General features: G+C 42.5%; 1 protein-coding gene across 1 annotated transcript in view; it reads right to left on the reverse strand.

The window, feature by feature from the left end:
* The window catches only part of NUAK1 (NUAK family kinase 1), a 50199-nt gene that overhangs the window by 13842 nt on the left and 21959 nt on the right, over positions 1-14398 (reverse strand). Inside the window, exons 2-3 of the mRNA XM_065842992.2 lie at positions 11556-11676; positions 237-388 (exon numbers count right to left, since the gene is read on the reverse strand). Coding sequence (XP_065699064.1) covers positions 237-388; positions 11556-11676 — 273 coding nt within the window. The remainder of the gene's footprint in view (positions 1-236; positions 389-11555; positions 11677-14398) is intronic.

Raw genomic sequence — 14398 nt, forward strand, 5'->3', positions numbered from 1 at the left:
GCAATGTAGGGCTAATGTAAGGGAGTGGCTGGTATCTGCCATAACATATGAAAATATCCTTAGTCTTTAAAACAGGCTACTACTGTAGCACGTTTAATGAAGATCTCCTGTTGTACTGATATCATCACATGCTGTCATACTTAATAATGAATGCTGTTGCCTCAGACATGTTTTGAAATATATAGTCATTACTCAGCCTCTAAATAGCATTTTTTAATATCAAATCCTTTGCTCACCTTGTGGCAGTAATGTACAGCAGAGACTATTTGTCGAAAGAAGTGTCTCGTCTCTCTTTCGCTCAATCGCCGCCTCTCACTGATGTAATCATACAACTCTCCTTTACTTGCGTACTCCATGATGATCACAATCTTGTCTTTATTTTCAAACACTGCACAGGATAAAAGAAAAAAAAGAAAAACACAAGTTGATTCGATACATTTGAAAAAGGAGACATCACTGCAGCCCAGAGAGATTAGTACCAACCCCACTGCAAAAGGCAAGCTCCAAAAATAAGTTTTTCCAGAGTGAGGTTACATCTCAGACAAAGAGAATGAAGTTGACACTACCTTGACTTTCATATGGCTACATGAAAAAAGGTCTTTGCATCTATAATACGGGGTCAATGGGAGGCAAAGTCAACTTGATCCTAATGAGGTAGAGGTAGAAACTTGTGTCAGTGACATCTGAATACTAACCTCGTCTCCAACAAACACTGCCTCTTACCAGTGGTCCTCTTCAGGCCAGAGGACAGAAAGAATCAGGAGCTACCACATCATCCAGAAAAGGTTAATAGAAGGCATAATAAAACCTGTCTTCAATGACTGGTTGAATACAGAATTGCCATTTTGCTTAGAATGACTTGGTTGGCTTTCACCTACCATCAAAATCCAACAAGTCAGTTGATGCATGCATCTTCTTCCAGCCCAACTCTGTACAGCAGCATGGTGGGCACAGACATCTGAGCTAGCAGTGGCTGCAGTGTCTCCGGAGCTGTACAGCTCTTGTCAGTATGGTTCTGCACCCAACCCATCCTTGAGCTTACTTATCTCCTGCCTCCACTGCGTGTTCCTTTGCATGCTGTAGATCTGTCCTTTGCCACTTGCGCAGAGCCGGCTGTGATGCACGACTCCCACGTCAGCCATGAGAGGAACATCCATCTAATACACGTCACAAGTTGACTGTTCTTTGGGGCTGAAGGTACACTGTGCCACATGCTGTCAAGGACTTCACTGGGAGTTGCAGATAACTAAACACTTAATCTAGTAAAGCAGGCTGTGAGTAGTCTCGAATTGCCACAATGCTCTGGCTGCTAAATAGTTTTTCCCTTCTGACACTGAAAATCCACTGCAACCCACTGGAAACTGACTGCACCTGCCATAAATAACCACTGCTCATATTAAAACATGATGATTTTCCTTCTCTTTTTATCTGTGACAGCAGCCTGCTGGGGCCAGGTCACGCTGGCAGCAAAGCATCTGCAAATTAATGAGGTTACAGGGGTTGTTACAAACGGATGCTAGCTTTGACCAGCCCTACTGGAATGATGCCTTCCTATATCTCTTGCGCAAAGCTCAGCCAGTAGTCGTTAGTGATTTGGGTTTAAAAAAAAAAACAAAACAAAACACAGCTTCAGCTTTTGCAGTGAAATGTGAAGCTGCCTCTCTCAAAAAGCAGATATTTGCTGCTTTTAGGCTTTGCCTCATGTCCTCTCACACCTTGTCACTCAACTCTGCAAGCCAAAGCCTCTGCAGTTCCCTCTAACACCCCTGAACACCAGCCAAACAGCTCTGATAAAAGGGAGAGTGAACAGCCAGATAAAATTGGCCGCTTACTTGTCTGCTGGCCTCACCGTACCCCGAAGCAGAGGCTCCTGCCAGTGATTACATCCTATGTGCATCCTCATTAGCAATAAACTTCGGAAACTGGAAGAGCCGTCTCTGGATGGATTATACGTACAGTATCCTCTCCAAGAATGACAGACTGATATTGTCTGGGAAAAACTGAACATGCCTTGTGTTGTATAGGGAAGTGCTGTTATGTGTTACCAGTAAAGCAGTAATGCACACATGTATTCCTTTAAGCTTGGAAAGGGTTGTTAGATAAAGGGTTGTTTAAGAAGGCAAAAAGAAGAGTTTCAGTAAGCTCAGAGAAATCACTAAAAATGCTCTTATTTGTGAGATTTGATTAAAAAAAAATAATATCCCCCTCCAACAAACAAAAACAAAACCCAAAGAAAACAAAACAACAATAACAAAAACACACAGACACAAAGTTCAACCAAACAAAAAAAACCAAAGCTGATTCAATGAGTCGGGGGCAACAGGTGATGGTTTTAAACTAAAAGAGGGGAGATTTAGGCTAGACATGAGGAGGAAGTTTTTTACAATGAGGGTGGTGAAACACTGGCCCAGGTTGCCCAGAGAGGTGGTAGATGCCCCATCCCTGGAGACATTCATGGCCGGGCTGGACAGGGCTCTGAGCAACCTGATCTAGTTGAAGATGTCCCTGCTCATTGCAGGGGGGTTGGAGTAGGTGACCTTTGAAGGTCCCTTCCAACCAAACTATTCTGTGATTCTATGATATGCTTATACAAGTGAAGTCACCACATGGCACCACTGATCTCAGGGGACTCTGACAGGAGATCACACCCCAAGCAGCAGCAGCCAAGGACCAGCCTGAGCTCAGGGGGCATTCACCCCACCAGAGGGGCACAGGTGAGGCAAAAGGGCCCTCAGCTCTTCGTGTCCCACTCTTCCAACTGCTGATCCCCCACCAGCTGTTCAGTGCTGCTGAGGCCAATAACAGCAGTAACAGCCCTGCTACCATGGAACATTGTTCCAAAACATGTCTTTATTAAAATTTTGCCTTCATCACTCAGTCATGAGAACTTTCTCAAATCATCCTTGATGTTCTGAAGTTTTAAATTACATCATCCAGTTTCTCTGGACTAAAATTTGCCATGTTAATACCAGTCCTAATCCAGACATATTTTCCTACATTTCTTCAGAAATGAGGCAGAAAGCACTTGGTTTGGAGAAATGTGCATTTAAATGTACTCTGCATTTCAAATTTTCTCTTATGCCCCCTAGGAAACAGATAGTATCTAAACTCGAATTTGGGAAAGCATATCACTATTCCAAATTTTCTGGTTTTGTCACAAAACCGCAACAGGATCAACGAGAATAGAAGCATCCCAGTAACTTGTATTCCAGTTTCAGTTTATGAGCATACTCAGGACAAACTGGCACATTCTTTTTTCTTCACAAGGGAGAATTATGAGAAGGACGCCACCCTTAGACTTAGATGGCATTACAGAAGCGTCCTAAGCATCATCATAGCTGAACAATTACAGAACTGAACAGCAATTTATCTCTCCACCAAGGAACAGAAGTGAATGGACAATCTTTTTGGTTTTTTTTCCAGGAAGATGAGAGGTATTTTTTTACAACTGCATCATTTCAGTTCAGAAGATCTCCATCCTATCAGCTGAATGTTGTGAGAGGGCACGCAGCTGCTCTCATGCAGAGAGGGAACTGAAGAGCCAAAAAAAATGTCTTTAATGGGAGCTGCCACTGAAGGAGTAGGGAGCAGAAAGGCAGTAAGATTTATATCTATACACACGCACAATATTAAGGAGGAATTTAGCAGTCAAAACAATCAAGCACATGACAAGGTGACATTCTGGCACGTCTCAGACCATCAGCCTTGTACAAAACAGATTTTCACAGCAGCAGCTAGGATGCCAGGCAGGCTTCATACAGACACTTCTGAATTTCCCTTCTGAGCACAGTACGTAGTTTTATAAACATACGCTCCAAGAAAGTACTGTGGCCAGTGGCTGGGGGAAGAGAGAAGGGCATTAATTAAAGGCCGGATTGACTTACAGCAAATAATAATGAGGTAATAAATATACTGCCCTGTTAACACCTGGGCTGTAACCTGCAGGCTGATGATGGACGGATTGCCTCCATATAGCTTCTGGGACTGCTTGGTTCACTCTTTGTTTTCATTGTAGACGATTTATTACCTGCCATCCTACTGCATATTTATTCCGAAACTCAGTCCCGCCTAGAAGCGTGCCTGAAGCCTGGCAGCAGCTACTGCTGACGGAGAAGCACAGCTCCGGCAGGACGCTGCGCCCCAGGAACCTCCCGCAGCTTGCTGCTGGTGGGACAGCCATGTCCTACAAGCCTGCTCCCCAACCCCGACCAAGTTCAAGGGAAGGAAAGTTATGTGTAAGAAAGGTGGGGCTGTTCTTGCTTCTTTCAAACTACCTGTACTCTGCAAACAGAGCTGGCCAAATAAGTGGAGAACTGTCAGTATCAACACTCGGATGGGTGGTAGCAGGAGAGATGGCCTGTCAATCGCAAATCAATAGATGGGGGTTGCTTAGACACGAGGCATGAACTCCACGTGTTAGAGGAGACAGTAGCGAGAGAAACGCTGGCTATGAGCTGTGTGTCATTTATTTCTGAGCCACCGTGTTTATTTCCACCACCCTTTGAGCTGAGTTACTCTGAAAAAGCAGCAGCAAGGCCTCAGCCACAGCGGTCAAGCGGCACAGGGCAGTGCCTGAAAAATGACAGCACTCCTTTGCAGACAAGGCTGAACGATGAAGGACTGTCTTCTGAGATAGCTGCGCTTCCACCTTGCCATGGGGGAGGAGGAAGGGACAACACTGTGAGAGCACATCAGGAGCCGGGGAGCAGGCAGCAGGAATGGGATGTACCATGAGGTGCGAGGAACAATGTGATTGTATCCCCAGGAGATGAGCGAGAGCAATGTGTTCATGCACTAAGACATGGGTTGCAGCAACGTGGAGAAACAGCGTTTTGCAGCGGGCTATAAGCTGGCTTGGGCTTGCTCTGTCCACCCCAAGAGCCTCAGCAGAGGCTGCAAGCAGCGCGCTGCTCAAGCAGCAAAAGGTGCTCAAGTTGCAGTGGTCCAGGAAATATTTCTTACAGCATTCCTTTAACCCCTTAACTCTAACATGTCTATTAAAAAAAAAAAAAAAAAGACAGAAAGAAAGTTCTATACTTTTAGGCTGATAATTGAAACCAAATCTGTTGGCTTCAAAGCTCATTGAAGAATATAAATGTGAAACTGGGAAAGAACTTCACTTCTCACTACCAAAGACATATCTGAGACACAGTACATTTTGTAACATCAACAATCTGTCTCTTTCACAGGCTGCAATAATTCTTGGATATAATCTCTCCACTTACTTATATTTAGAGGCCGTGAAATGATGACCTCAGCTTCTATCTACGGCTTTCCGTTTTCCAAATAGCACTGACTGCAGAAGGACCTCTTGCTGATAGCACTCTTCTTTTGAACCCTACTGCTAAATTCATCCTGTTAGCTACACTGGAGTCACCAACACTGAAACTCCATGGGACAAATTTGACATCGGATGAACATACTACCCATCTTCAATGTTCCTAAAGAAGGACTTCACCCTAAAAGTGCTGAAAGCCCGCATGGGCATGGTTTTGCAAACATCAGTCAGAAAGACTTATATCGTGCACCTCTCTATCAGGACAGCTCGCTTTGGACTTATTTGCTATGAGATTTAAAAAGGAAAATAAAGCAGAATGCTTTTTCCCTTTCTCCAAGCTTACAGGATGCTAAAGTCAGAGCGAGTCCCGAGGGGATTGGATTTTTTTTCCCCCCTTAATGGACTACCACCTTGTGGGCTGATTCCATTTGGTTTACATGTAACCCTGGGGTAAGGATTTTAGTTTGTTAGTTTAAGAGGGGCGGCCAATCTCTTCGCACTGGAACCATTTGAATTCTCCTCATGCCTTTGCTCTCTATCAGAGCAATCTCCTAAATTAGTTCCAGTATGTTGACATTCCTTCCATCTGGTGTCTTTCCATTCAGCGGTATTTTTATTACTCTCCTAACAGCCGCAGACAGAAGTACCTTTCCACTGCTACAAAATGCTCTTTTATTAAAGGTCAGCCAAATCAAAAGAACAAGCGAGTTTGTTTTTAATTTTGGAGATGCAGACTAGAATAACCTTTTCATTCAGAAAAGTCATGTATGACCCAATTGCCTCACTTGTGTAATAAGGCACGAATTATTCTTCAAAAAGACATGTGAGTACTGAAAAGTGATTTTTGCCTTAGAAATTCAGCCCAATACATCTTCTGTGTTCTTGACCGCCTTGAAAGCTTTACAGCTCCTTGGCATATTTTTCTTTTTGTTGGGGTTTGTTTGTTTTTTTTTTCTTTTATTATTTTGTGGCTGTTTAATGTAGTAATAGAGCAAATGTGAAAATATCCAAGGTCCAATGTAGAAAACCACTTGTAATCATATGCATACATTTATGCATATGCTTAATTATAATTGAAGATAGTGAGATATAAAGTATGTGTTTAAAAAGCTACGCTTGTGGTAAATTGGTTTCCTGAATTATGGCTTATTTAGGCAAATCACATTGCTTCTTAAATTAAAGGAATGTACTTAAGATCCTGTAATAATAATTTTAAATCAGACAGCGTGCTAGAATTTACTCCCCAGTGAGGAGATTAAATCAGAATGAGAGCCATTATCCTTGCTGAAGTTGTTTCTCGGAGAATAAGGATACGGAGATTTTAATGGTCTCCTCTTTAAAAAGGAAGGAAAAATGAGAGTCGCTAATTTGGCCACAATAACATGTTACACTAATTGTCTTTTGTTTTGGCAAAGAATACAAGAGCTAATTCCCCCCCCCTTTTTTTTTTTTTAATATGATTACAAACTACTGAGTAACTTCAGACGAACAAACATTTACATTGCAGTGAGAGGACTGTGTAAATGGAAAGACAGAAATAAATGTCATCGTTGTTTGCAATCGTTTTGACATCTGAATTGAACTTGCCAGTGATCACATGCATTTGAGTTCATGTCACGTCTGACAAAGTGTTGTTTAGGTGATCATCCTGAAAGACAGGAAATTCATAAAGGTGGGGTATGGTAAATAAAGAGTTAAGTTTGTTTATACTCCGTTTCATTACTACTGCCAGACTCTGGAAATACTACTTTATGTTCTTGGACATTATCAACTGAAAACAATGGAAATAAAGCACTCGAAGGTCAAAAGCCTACATAATTAGAGGAAACCAATTAGAAATGTGGCTACGTAGTGTCACTGCTGAAGTACTTTGTCTTGGCTAAATTAAAAACAAAAATCATTCCAGGTTTCCACATTTCATCATTATTGTTTAAAGCCCAGTTGCCCTTGCGACGTTTTAAGGGACTTTTGATTTTTTTCAGGTGTTTTGGACACAGAAAGGATGAAGCCAGTAGGCACCAAAGTTTGTTTTGATTACATCTGAAAACCAGGAGACAGCAGAGGCTGGGCCAGAGGCTGGGCCAGAGGCCAGGGCTGCCTCCGCAGCACCGGCAGCCTGTTCTGCACACACACAAACCCGTCAAGGGGCTGAGGTGCCTGCTCGGTCCCTGCCTGCCCCATCCAGGGGTACAGGCTGCAGATGATGAAGGAGGCACCTACCCGAGCTGGCGCTGCTGGGGGGGCCACAGATGGTCAGCAATGGCTCATGTTTGCAAACCTCACCAGCTGCCACCCAGGCAGATTTTTGGCAAGGCAGCTGCTTTCTCTGTCAATGTGGTGACTTGATTGACACAACTCAAAGAGCCCCGTACTGGAGACAGGCCTACGTGTGTCTGAAACGTCAAGTATGCGTTTGCTTTTTGTTGCGTGAAGCCTGGCACCAAGTGTGAGGTTGAAGATGTGTTTGGCAAGTAAGACGAGGATCATGAAATACTGTTCCACCACTCTTAAGACACTGTCAGATCTTCTTCCCTTGGCTTTAGTATATGAAAGTACAGAAAGGTTGAACCAGCTTCTTGATTAACCGAAGCATGCAACCTAGCTTAAGCCATTGCAGACACATAGATACATGATGGAGAATCCCTGTGCTTTTCCTTAAGAGCACCAAAAACACAACCTAAAAAAAAGATTAAAAAATAATTTAAAAAAAAAAAAAAGCAGTCCCTCTTACATGGGAAATCTACCTTTTGTGCCTTGTTGCTGTGAAGAGTCCAGCACTGTTCTAAACATCCTGGCCCAAATCCAGCAAAGCATTTCACCACATGCTTTCCTTCGGTTACTTGTTCATATTAATGCCATCATATTCCACAGGCACTAAATTGTGATCCTAATATTTATTCATTCTTCAGGAAATATCTTTGTTAAACTCTTTCTGCAAACACATTAGCTAATAATCTGTTTAAGTGCATTTTGCAAACGGGCAGACATTTCTGTAGGGTTATGCTGACCAAGGACAACTCTTCCAGCACAGAAACACTCACGTAGGCACTGTATTTCACATGACAAAGACTCAAGAGCTCACTCCTGAATGTACCAAGTGTAACTTCAGTTCCATGATTGGTCCAGCACATGTTTAAATGTTTGCAGAATCAGGCCTGATGCTCTTTCCCTGGTTTAACTTTTATAAAGTATTGCCAGATGGGATAGATTTTGCACTCAGGCTACCCCTGGAAAAACATCTTAGCTCTCAAAGGTTTTATTATCAAATCCTGAAGTTTTCAAGGCAAAAAAGAAAGAGGGCAGAGGAAGGTGGGGTTGGGGGGGAGACAGACAGATGAATGGGCAGAGGCATTATTCTATAAATTAAAATTTATGTGCTGAAATCAGAACACTGCCAGCAAAGCTAGCTTCATTTATCCAGTCCCTTTCAAGGAGTTTAAAGTCACTTGAAAGAGCACTTCCCTCGCAGCCACGCTCGACAGACTGCCAATTACAGCCCTGCTGAGAGGATGGAATTTCTCTGGAGTCACAACTGTATGTCTGCCCTCGCAGTAACGGGCAAGGTATGCGCCTTTTGATTAGGTTACAAAAAATATCTCTAAACTGGAAACCTTTGTTTCCACACATTTGATTCTGCTTGATATCAAAAAAAGAAAAAAAAGAAAAAAAAAAAAAAGAAGGAAAAGAAAAAGAAGAAAAAGAAGAAAAAGATAACCTTGTGTTTACACCAAGTTGACAAATTCAGAGGTTAAGTGCTTTTAAGCAGGCAGGTCAAAAGGATACCTAAACAATGATCCTACTTAAGGAAAACACATGTTTGTAAACGCAATACAAAGAGCTTTCAAAGATATCACAGGGAGATACAGCATTGTTCATGCTAGGTAGATCTGTGCAACCTGGTACCTACAGAAAGTGCTGTCAGACATGCAGTGTCAGTCTGAAAACCTACAGTAAAAACTAGTCAGAGAGGAGAAAAATAACTGTGGGGTGGCTTCAGTTTAAAAGTTAAGCATCTGATCTAGGTTAGTCAGCTAGACTTCATCTACAGCCAACAGGAGCCTCCAGTATGTAATTTATCCCATCTATCTGAAAAAAATATCTCCCAGGAGGAAACAAACCACCCTGTGCAGATGCTGATCTCTTTAGAGTGGACAGGGAAACTAGACTTCTAGTGTACATCAACTGTCTAAATGTTGGATGGCTTAAATTTGGTGAGATTAAGCCCATCCCTGAGGACTAACTTCAACATTTAATGTCAGAGGATACCAATATTATCACTCTTTATGCACCACTCAAGAGGAACAGCCGTGTGTTTAAAATCTGACTTCAAGAGGATACAAATACTTCAGTCCTAGATGTAGACCCTTAACTTCACTACCAGTACTCTTCAGCTTGAAATGAAGTACACGCTTAAGGATCCCTGAGCTCACATCCTGACCTCTGGGCAGTACGTAACTGCTCCTCTGGATTCAGCTGATCAACCACAGTCCTTCCCAGTGTGACAATATCTAAGTTACAGAATTGGCTGCTAAAGGCCAACTCTGACTGCTTGGAAAGGCTGGACAAGCTGTCGAGCTGCTATACCTCTGCTCTACATAACTCCTTCCAATGGACTACAGTCCAGCCAAGAAGCTGACTTCTACTACCCATTCTCTCAGGCCAGAAATTAGACATAAGAAGCCATGAAGTGCTGCTCCGCTTCCTAGAAAACAAAAACAAACTAATAACAGAACAGAAAACTTCCCAGAAACAAATGAAAACACTGCCTCCAGGTTTGTCACTGCAAAGCTCTGTTGCTGACTGATGGATCACAAGAGGACCACAATATCACCTGCCGTAGGCACTCACCCTCCTGCATCGCGGAGCTTGACTGGCTCTGCTGCAGAAGCACTGCTTCTCCCTCCGCAGGGCCAGGGGGAAAGTTCTGCTCCCACGGGACTTTATTGTCTGCTTCTTAAAAATGCTGTAATCTTTTTAACTTTTACAAATGTTTTAACTCAGTAGAAACTACTTAAAGTAAGGATGAGAAGGGAAATTGGTCAAAGGACCGCAGCATGCTTAATCTTTTTTCTTTCCGAGTTCCTGTGCACATTTGAAATAACTTTTGTTCCATTTGCAACCCACATGCTGACACAGCAACCCTCCCCTTTTCTGTTCCCAGATCCTGTTATGAGTTTATTCAATAAAAAGACAGATATTCATCTCTTTTTAAGTACAAGAACATGCTTTTGAATAACTCAATATGCGATACTGTAACAGTATTCCAAGCCAGCCCTTGTTTTAATCATTCGTATCAACTCTCTGAGTGGAGCTGCCATATACATATCATCACCTTGCGCATTTACCTCACAGGCATGTAAAGACGTAGGGCTAAATTTGGGCTGCCTGTTCTGCATCTAGGAGAAGAGGTGATGCCTGAGGACAAGGCTGCATGACCTGGGTCCCTCCAAAACTCTGGAATCCACACCCCAGCTGCCCTCCTCACAGCAGCAAACCCCTCAGCCGGTGTCTTTTAGTACGTACCCAGCGCAAACATCCCATCTAGAGCCAGGCTATTACTGGAGGAAGGAAGGAAGGAGGAGGAGGAGGTTTTACTACAGAGTGACACTCTATATATATACACAAACAAACAAACAGGCAAATGAGGGAGGAATGCCCCTGGCTTCCTGCTCCTTGCTGTGGGACCAGGGAGCAGCTCCCGGAGGCATGAATTAGCACAGGCTTCCCAGCTGTGTCCCAGGAAGAAAAGGGTTAGAGGGGGAAGACAGGATGAGGAAACAGGAATGATAAAGCGACGAGACCGACAGGAAAGCGTGCAGAGGCAGATAGGAAGCGGATGCTGGGATTCAGGGGAAAAAAAGCAACGGTGACGGAACCAGCAAGACTAACCATCACATAAGCGAGGACCAAAGGCTTAGAGCAGACAAGACTGGTCTTGTGCAATCCAGGGAAAAAAATACAGCATTCAAGAACTGGTTTAGAGGCTGGGAACATAAGCAGACATGGGGTTGATGCATTAGTGAGGGTGAAATTAAACTGAAGTGTCCAACAGGAGCAAGGAGATGAAGTGATACATGCAACAATTTCCCACCTTCCATAGTGGGCGCTGCACTTAAGCCACACATGAAGAAGCTCCTCCAGGCAAAGGGGTCTCTTTGATAAGGAATGGGTTACACTGGGAGTAAGAGTTTGTTTGGTGCATGATCTCAAGAAACATGAACATCAGGTCTACAAGAACAAAACAGAGCAGTCAGCGAGGAGAATCGCATTCACTAACCTTCATATATGGTGATGATATGAGGGTGGCTGAGGGATGACATGATCTCAATCTCCCGTCTGATATGAACCATATCTTGTTCATCCTTAATTTTGTCCTTACGAATGGATTTTATTGCAACCTATAAATTCAGGAAATCAAGCATTATTCTTGGAACTGAACAGATGCATATAATCCAAGAGTTCAAAAAAATACATACAGATGTTATATGTTGGCAGAACGCAGAATGACCAAAACAAAATACAAACCTCCATGCCCCAGCTCCTTCATTTTATAGGAATAAATACACTCTCACTACAGTAATGGGTGCCATGAAGTTTTAGGGTCTTCAGGTCTTAGGACTTCACTGAGGGGAAACATGGCATCTTTTGGAAGGATCTCTGTTTTAGCCTAAGTATTCTCCATCTGAGGCAAATGGCAAAATTCCCAAAAGATTTTGATGCGAAGTACATTTGCTTAGATATAATTGCATCTGACAGTTTCGAACAGAAGCTTTGGAGACAATTTCTCTGAAATAAGCTTGAGACCTGCGATGAAACGGAGGCGGGAAATCCAGGGTGCCAATTACGGATTTATATTTGTCCATGTTAAAACACTGAGGATCACATTAACACAGGTTGCTTCAGGGTCCTCTAAGGCAGGCAAACTGCTCAGGACTTGTGACTTATTTAAAAATCAGAAGAAATAAATCTTTGAAATCCACATCTAAACTCGTCCTCATATAAACCTAAGGCTTTTAGGTCCAGCACGGCACTTATGCAATCGCTGCAAAACCATATCCTTCCTGCATCCTTCCTCAATCAGCAACCTTTTTTTTTAAGCACATCGTGTGACTGGGTATCTTTCCAAAAGGCAGGGTGGGAACAGAGGAAGTGATAGCTGAACTTGCAATATAAATTCAAATTATAACAGTCCTTGTGAGTGTGTGTATGTGTGTTGCCTGTGAAAAATGGGCTTATCTGAGCAACGCCATAAATAATTGCAGAGGTCAGCTCACGGCCTATGAGAAATGCAGAAGCCAACAATGGAGAGAAAGAAGCTGGTGGGAGAGGGAAGGTGAGGGCATTGTGCATACTGAATGACAGCACGGCCTTTTTATACTCAATATTTACCCTGCTTTATTTTTGTAAGCCAGAGTTCAAGGAATAAATTACCAGCTAGTTGAAAATCAACAATAAGTCTTTGAAAAACATCACTGACCTGCTGAGATGACCACCCTTTTATGGGTAAACAACACTTTTGTCGTTCTATGTGGCCAACTACTGCGGACCTCTCCTGGGAAAACGTTTATAAATCTGTGATTCCCTAGTTCTTTCAGAAAAAATAATAAAATTGACTGCCTACTTCAGTAATTGCAAGTGGCATGACCTGTACTCTTTTCATTATATGACGTAGCATCGAGGATATTGAAGAAGGGAAAAACTTACAATTTTATAAAATTGAAATGTACATAAACAGGAGCTAGTTTAAAGGATCAGGTTTCCTACAAAGCCTTCAACTCTGAAAAGCAACATTGTTCAAAAAAGCATTAAGCACATCCCCCATATCCTCGAATTCTCAAAGATTTCAGCACATGCTTAAAATTAAGCTCATGCTCAGGTGCTACCCTACTTTGGGACAACAGAAGAAAAAAAAAAGTAGTACTCAAGGCATAAATCAATTTGCATGACAAAACCAAAATAACTCTTTACTTCCTCTTGACCCAAACATTTGGTATGGAGATTTTAAAAGTAACAACATAACCATGGTCTTATCTACATGGCGCATAGTTCTAGAAAAGCTAATACAACAGATTTAAACTGAATGAGTGATCAAGATAATCTCCAAGTAATTCTAGAGATGGAGAAGGCAACCGACACTAAAGATGAGGTTGGATTTTTCTCCCTTCCCATGTTTGCACTGGGACAGGCTGCAAATGCAAATACACCCTGTATACAAGAAGGATGTGGGTGGCTCTTGGAGCAGCATGTGCATTCCTGCAAGAAATAAATATAGACATGGGTAAAAACACATTTTTTATTAAAAGACAGCCTTGTACTTGGCTCTGAGGAAGAATTTAAGAAGGGTTTCATTGTCAAATGTACAACAGGGAGCAAATTCTTCAACATTCATGGCTGGTAAAGTAATAATGACACCCCAGAGGGCACACCAATCTCCTACTAACCTGACTCTGTGCTTCACAGGCAAGATTCTTGTAAGTCTACACATAATGAGTGCAAATGGCCCCCGTGGAATAATTGCACACGTGAAAACACATATTTTTAGATACAAAAATGCAAATGTGATTGAAAAGCGTGGCGGCACTCTGTAAATATACGTTCGGATGAATCTTCAAATGCAGACAGATCTGTTGCTTGGGAACATATTTTTCAACACAACCAGAGAATTTACAGTCTCACAACCCATGTTGAAAAGTGGTTAATGCATCTAGAAGCCTTAATTTATAAGGACTATTCCTAAAAGTTTAACCGAATTTTGAAGAGGGTACTTAAGCTCTCCTGAAAACATCACTTAGCAGTTGCAGGGGTAGAATTCAGCAGCGTACTTGAAGTACTAGGGATTTTGTTAGTGACATCCATGCTGCAAGATCTCAGCCCAGCATAAGAAAGCATGCCAAACACATCTCTTGGCTCTTAATATTAAAGGCTTCATCTTTCCTCCCTCTGCTACTTCATATCATAGTGACTGGCATTTAGAAACAGGGAAAGACACTCAGCAGGTGTCAACTATCTTAACTCCAGGGGTGTCCATGGGGTGTCCATGGATCCTAAGTATCCACCTGCCCATGCTTGGACCATAGCCTGCAATCCTGACCCAAAGCCAGAGTGCTGGTGGGGAGGCAA

Source organism: Patagioenas fasciata, chromosome 1 (genome assembly GCF_037038585.1).
Source record: "Patagioenas fasciata isolate bPatFas1 chromosome 1, bPatFas1.hap1, whole genome shotgun sequence".
Lineage (NCBI taxonomy): Eukaryota > Metazoa > Chordata > Aves > Columbiformes > Columbidae > Patagioenas > Patagioenas fasciata.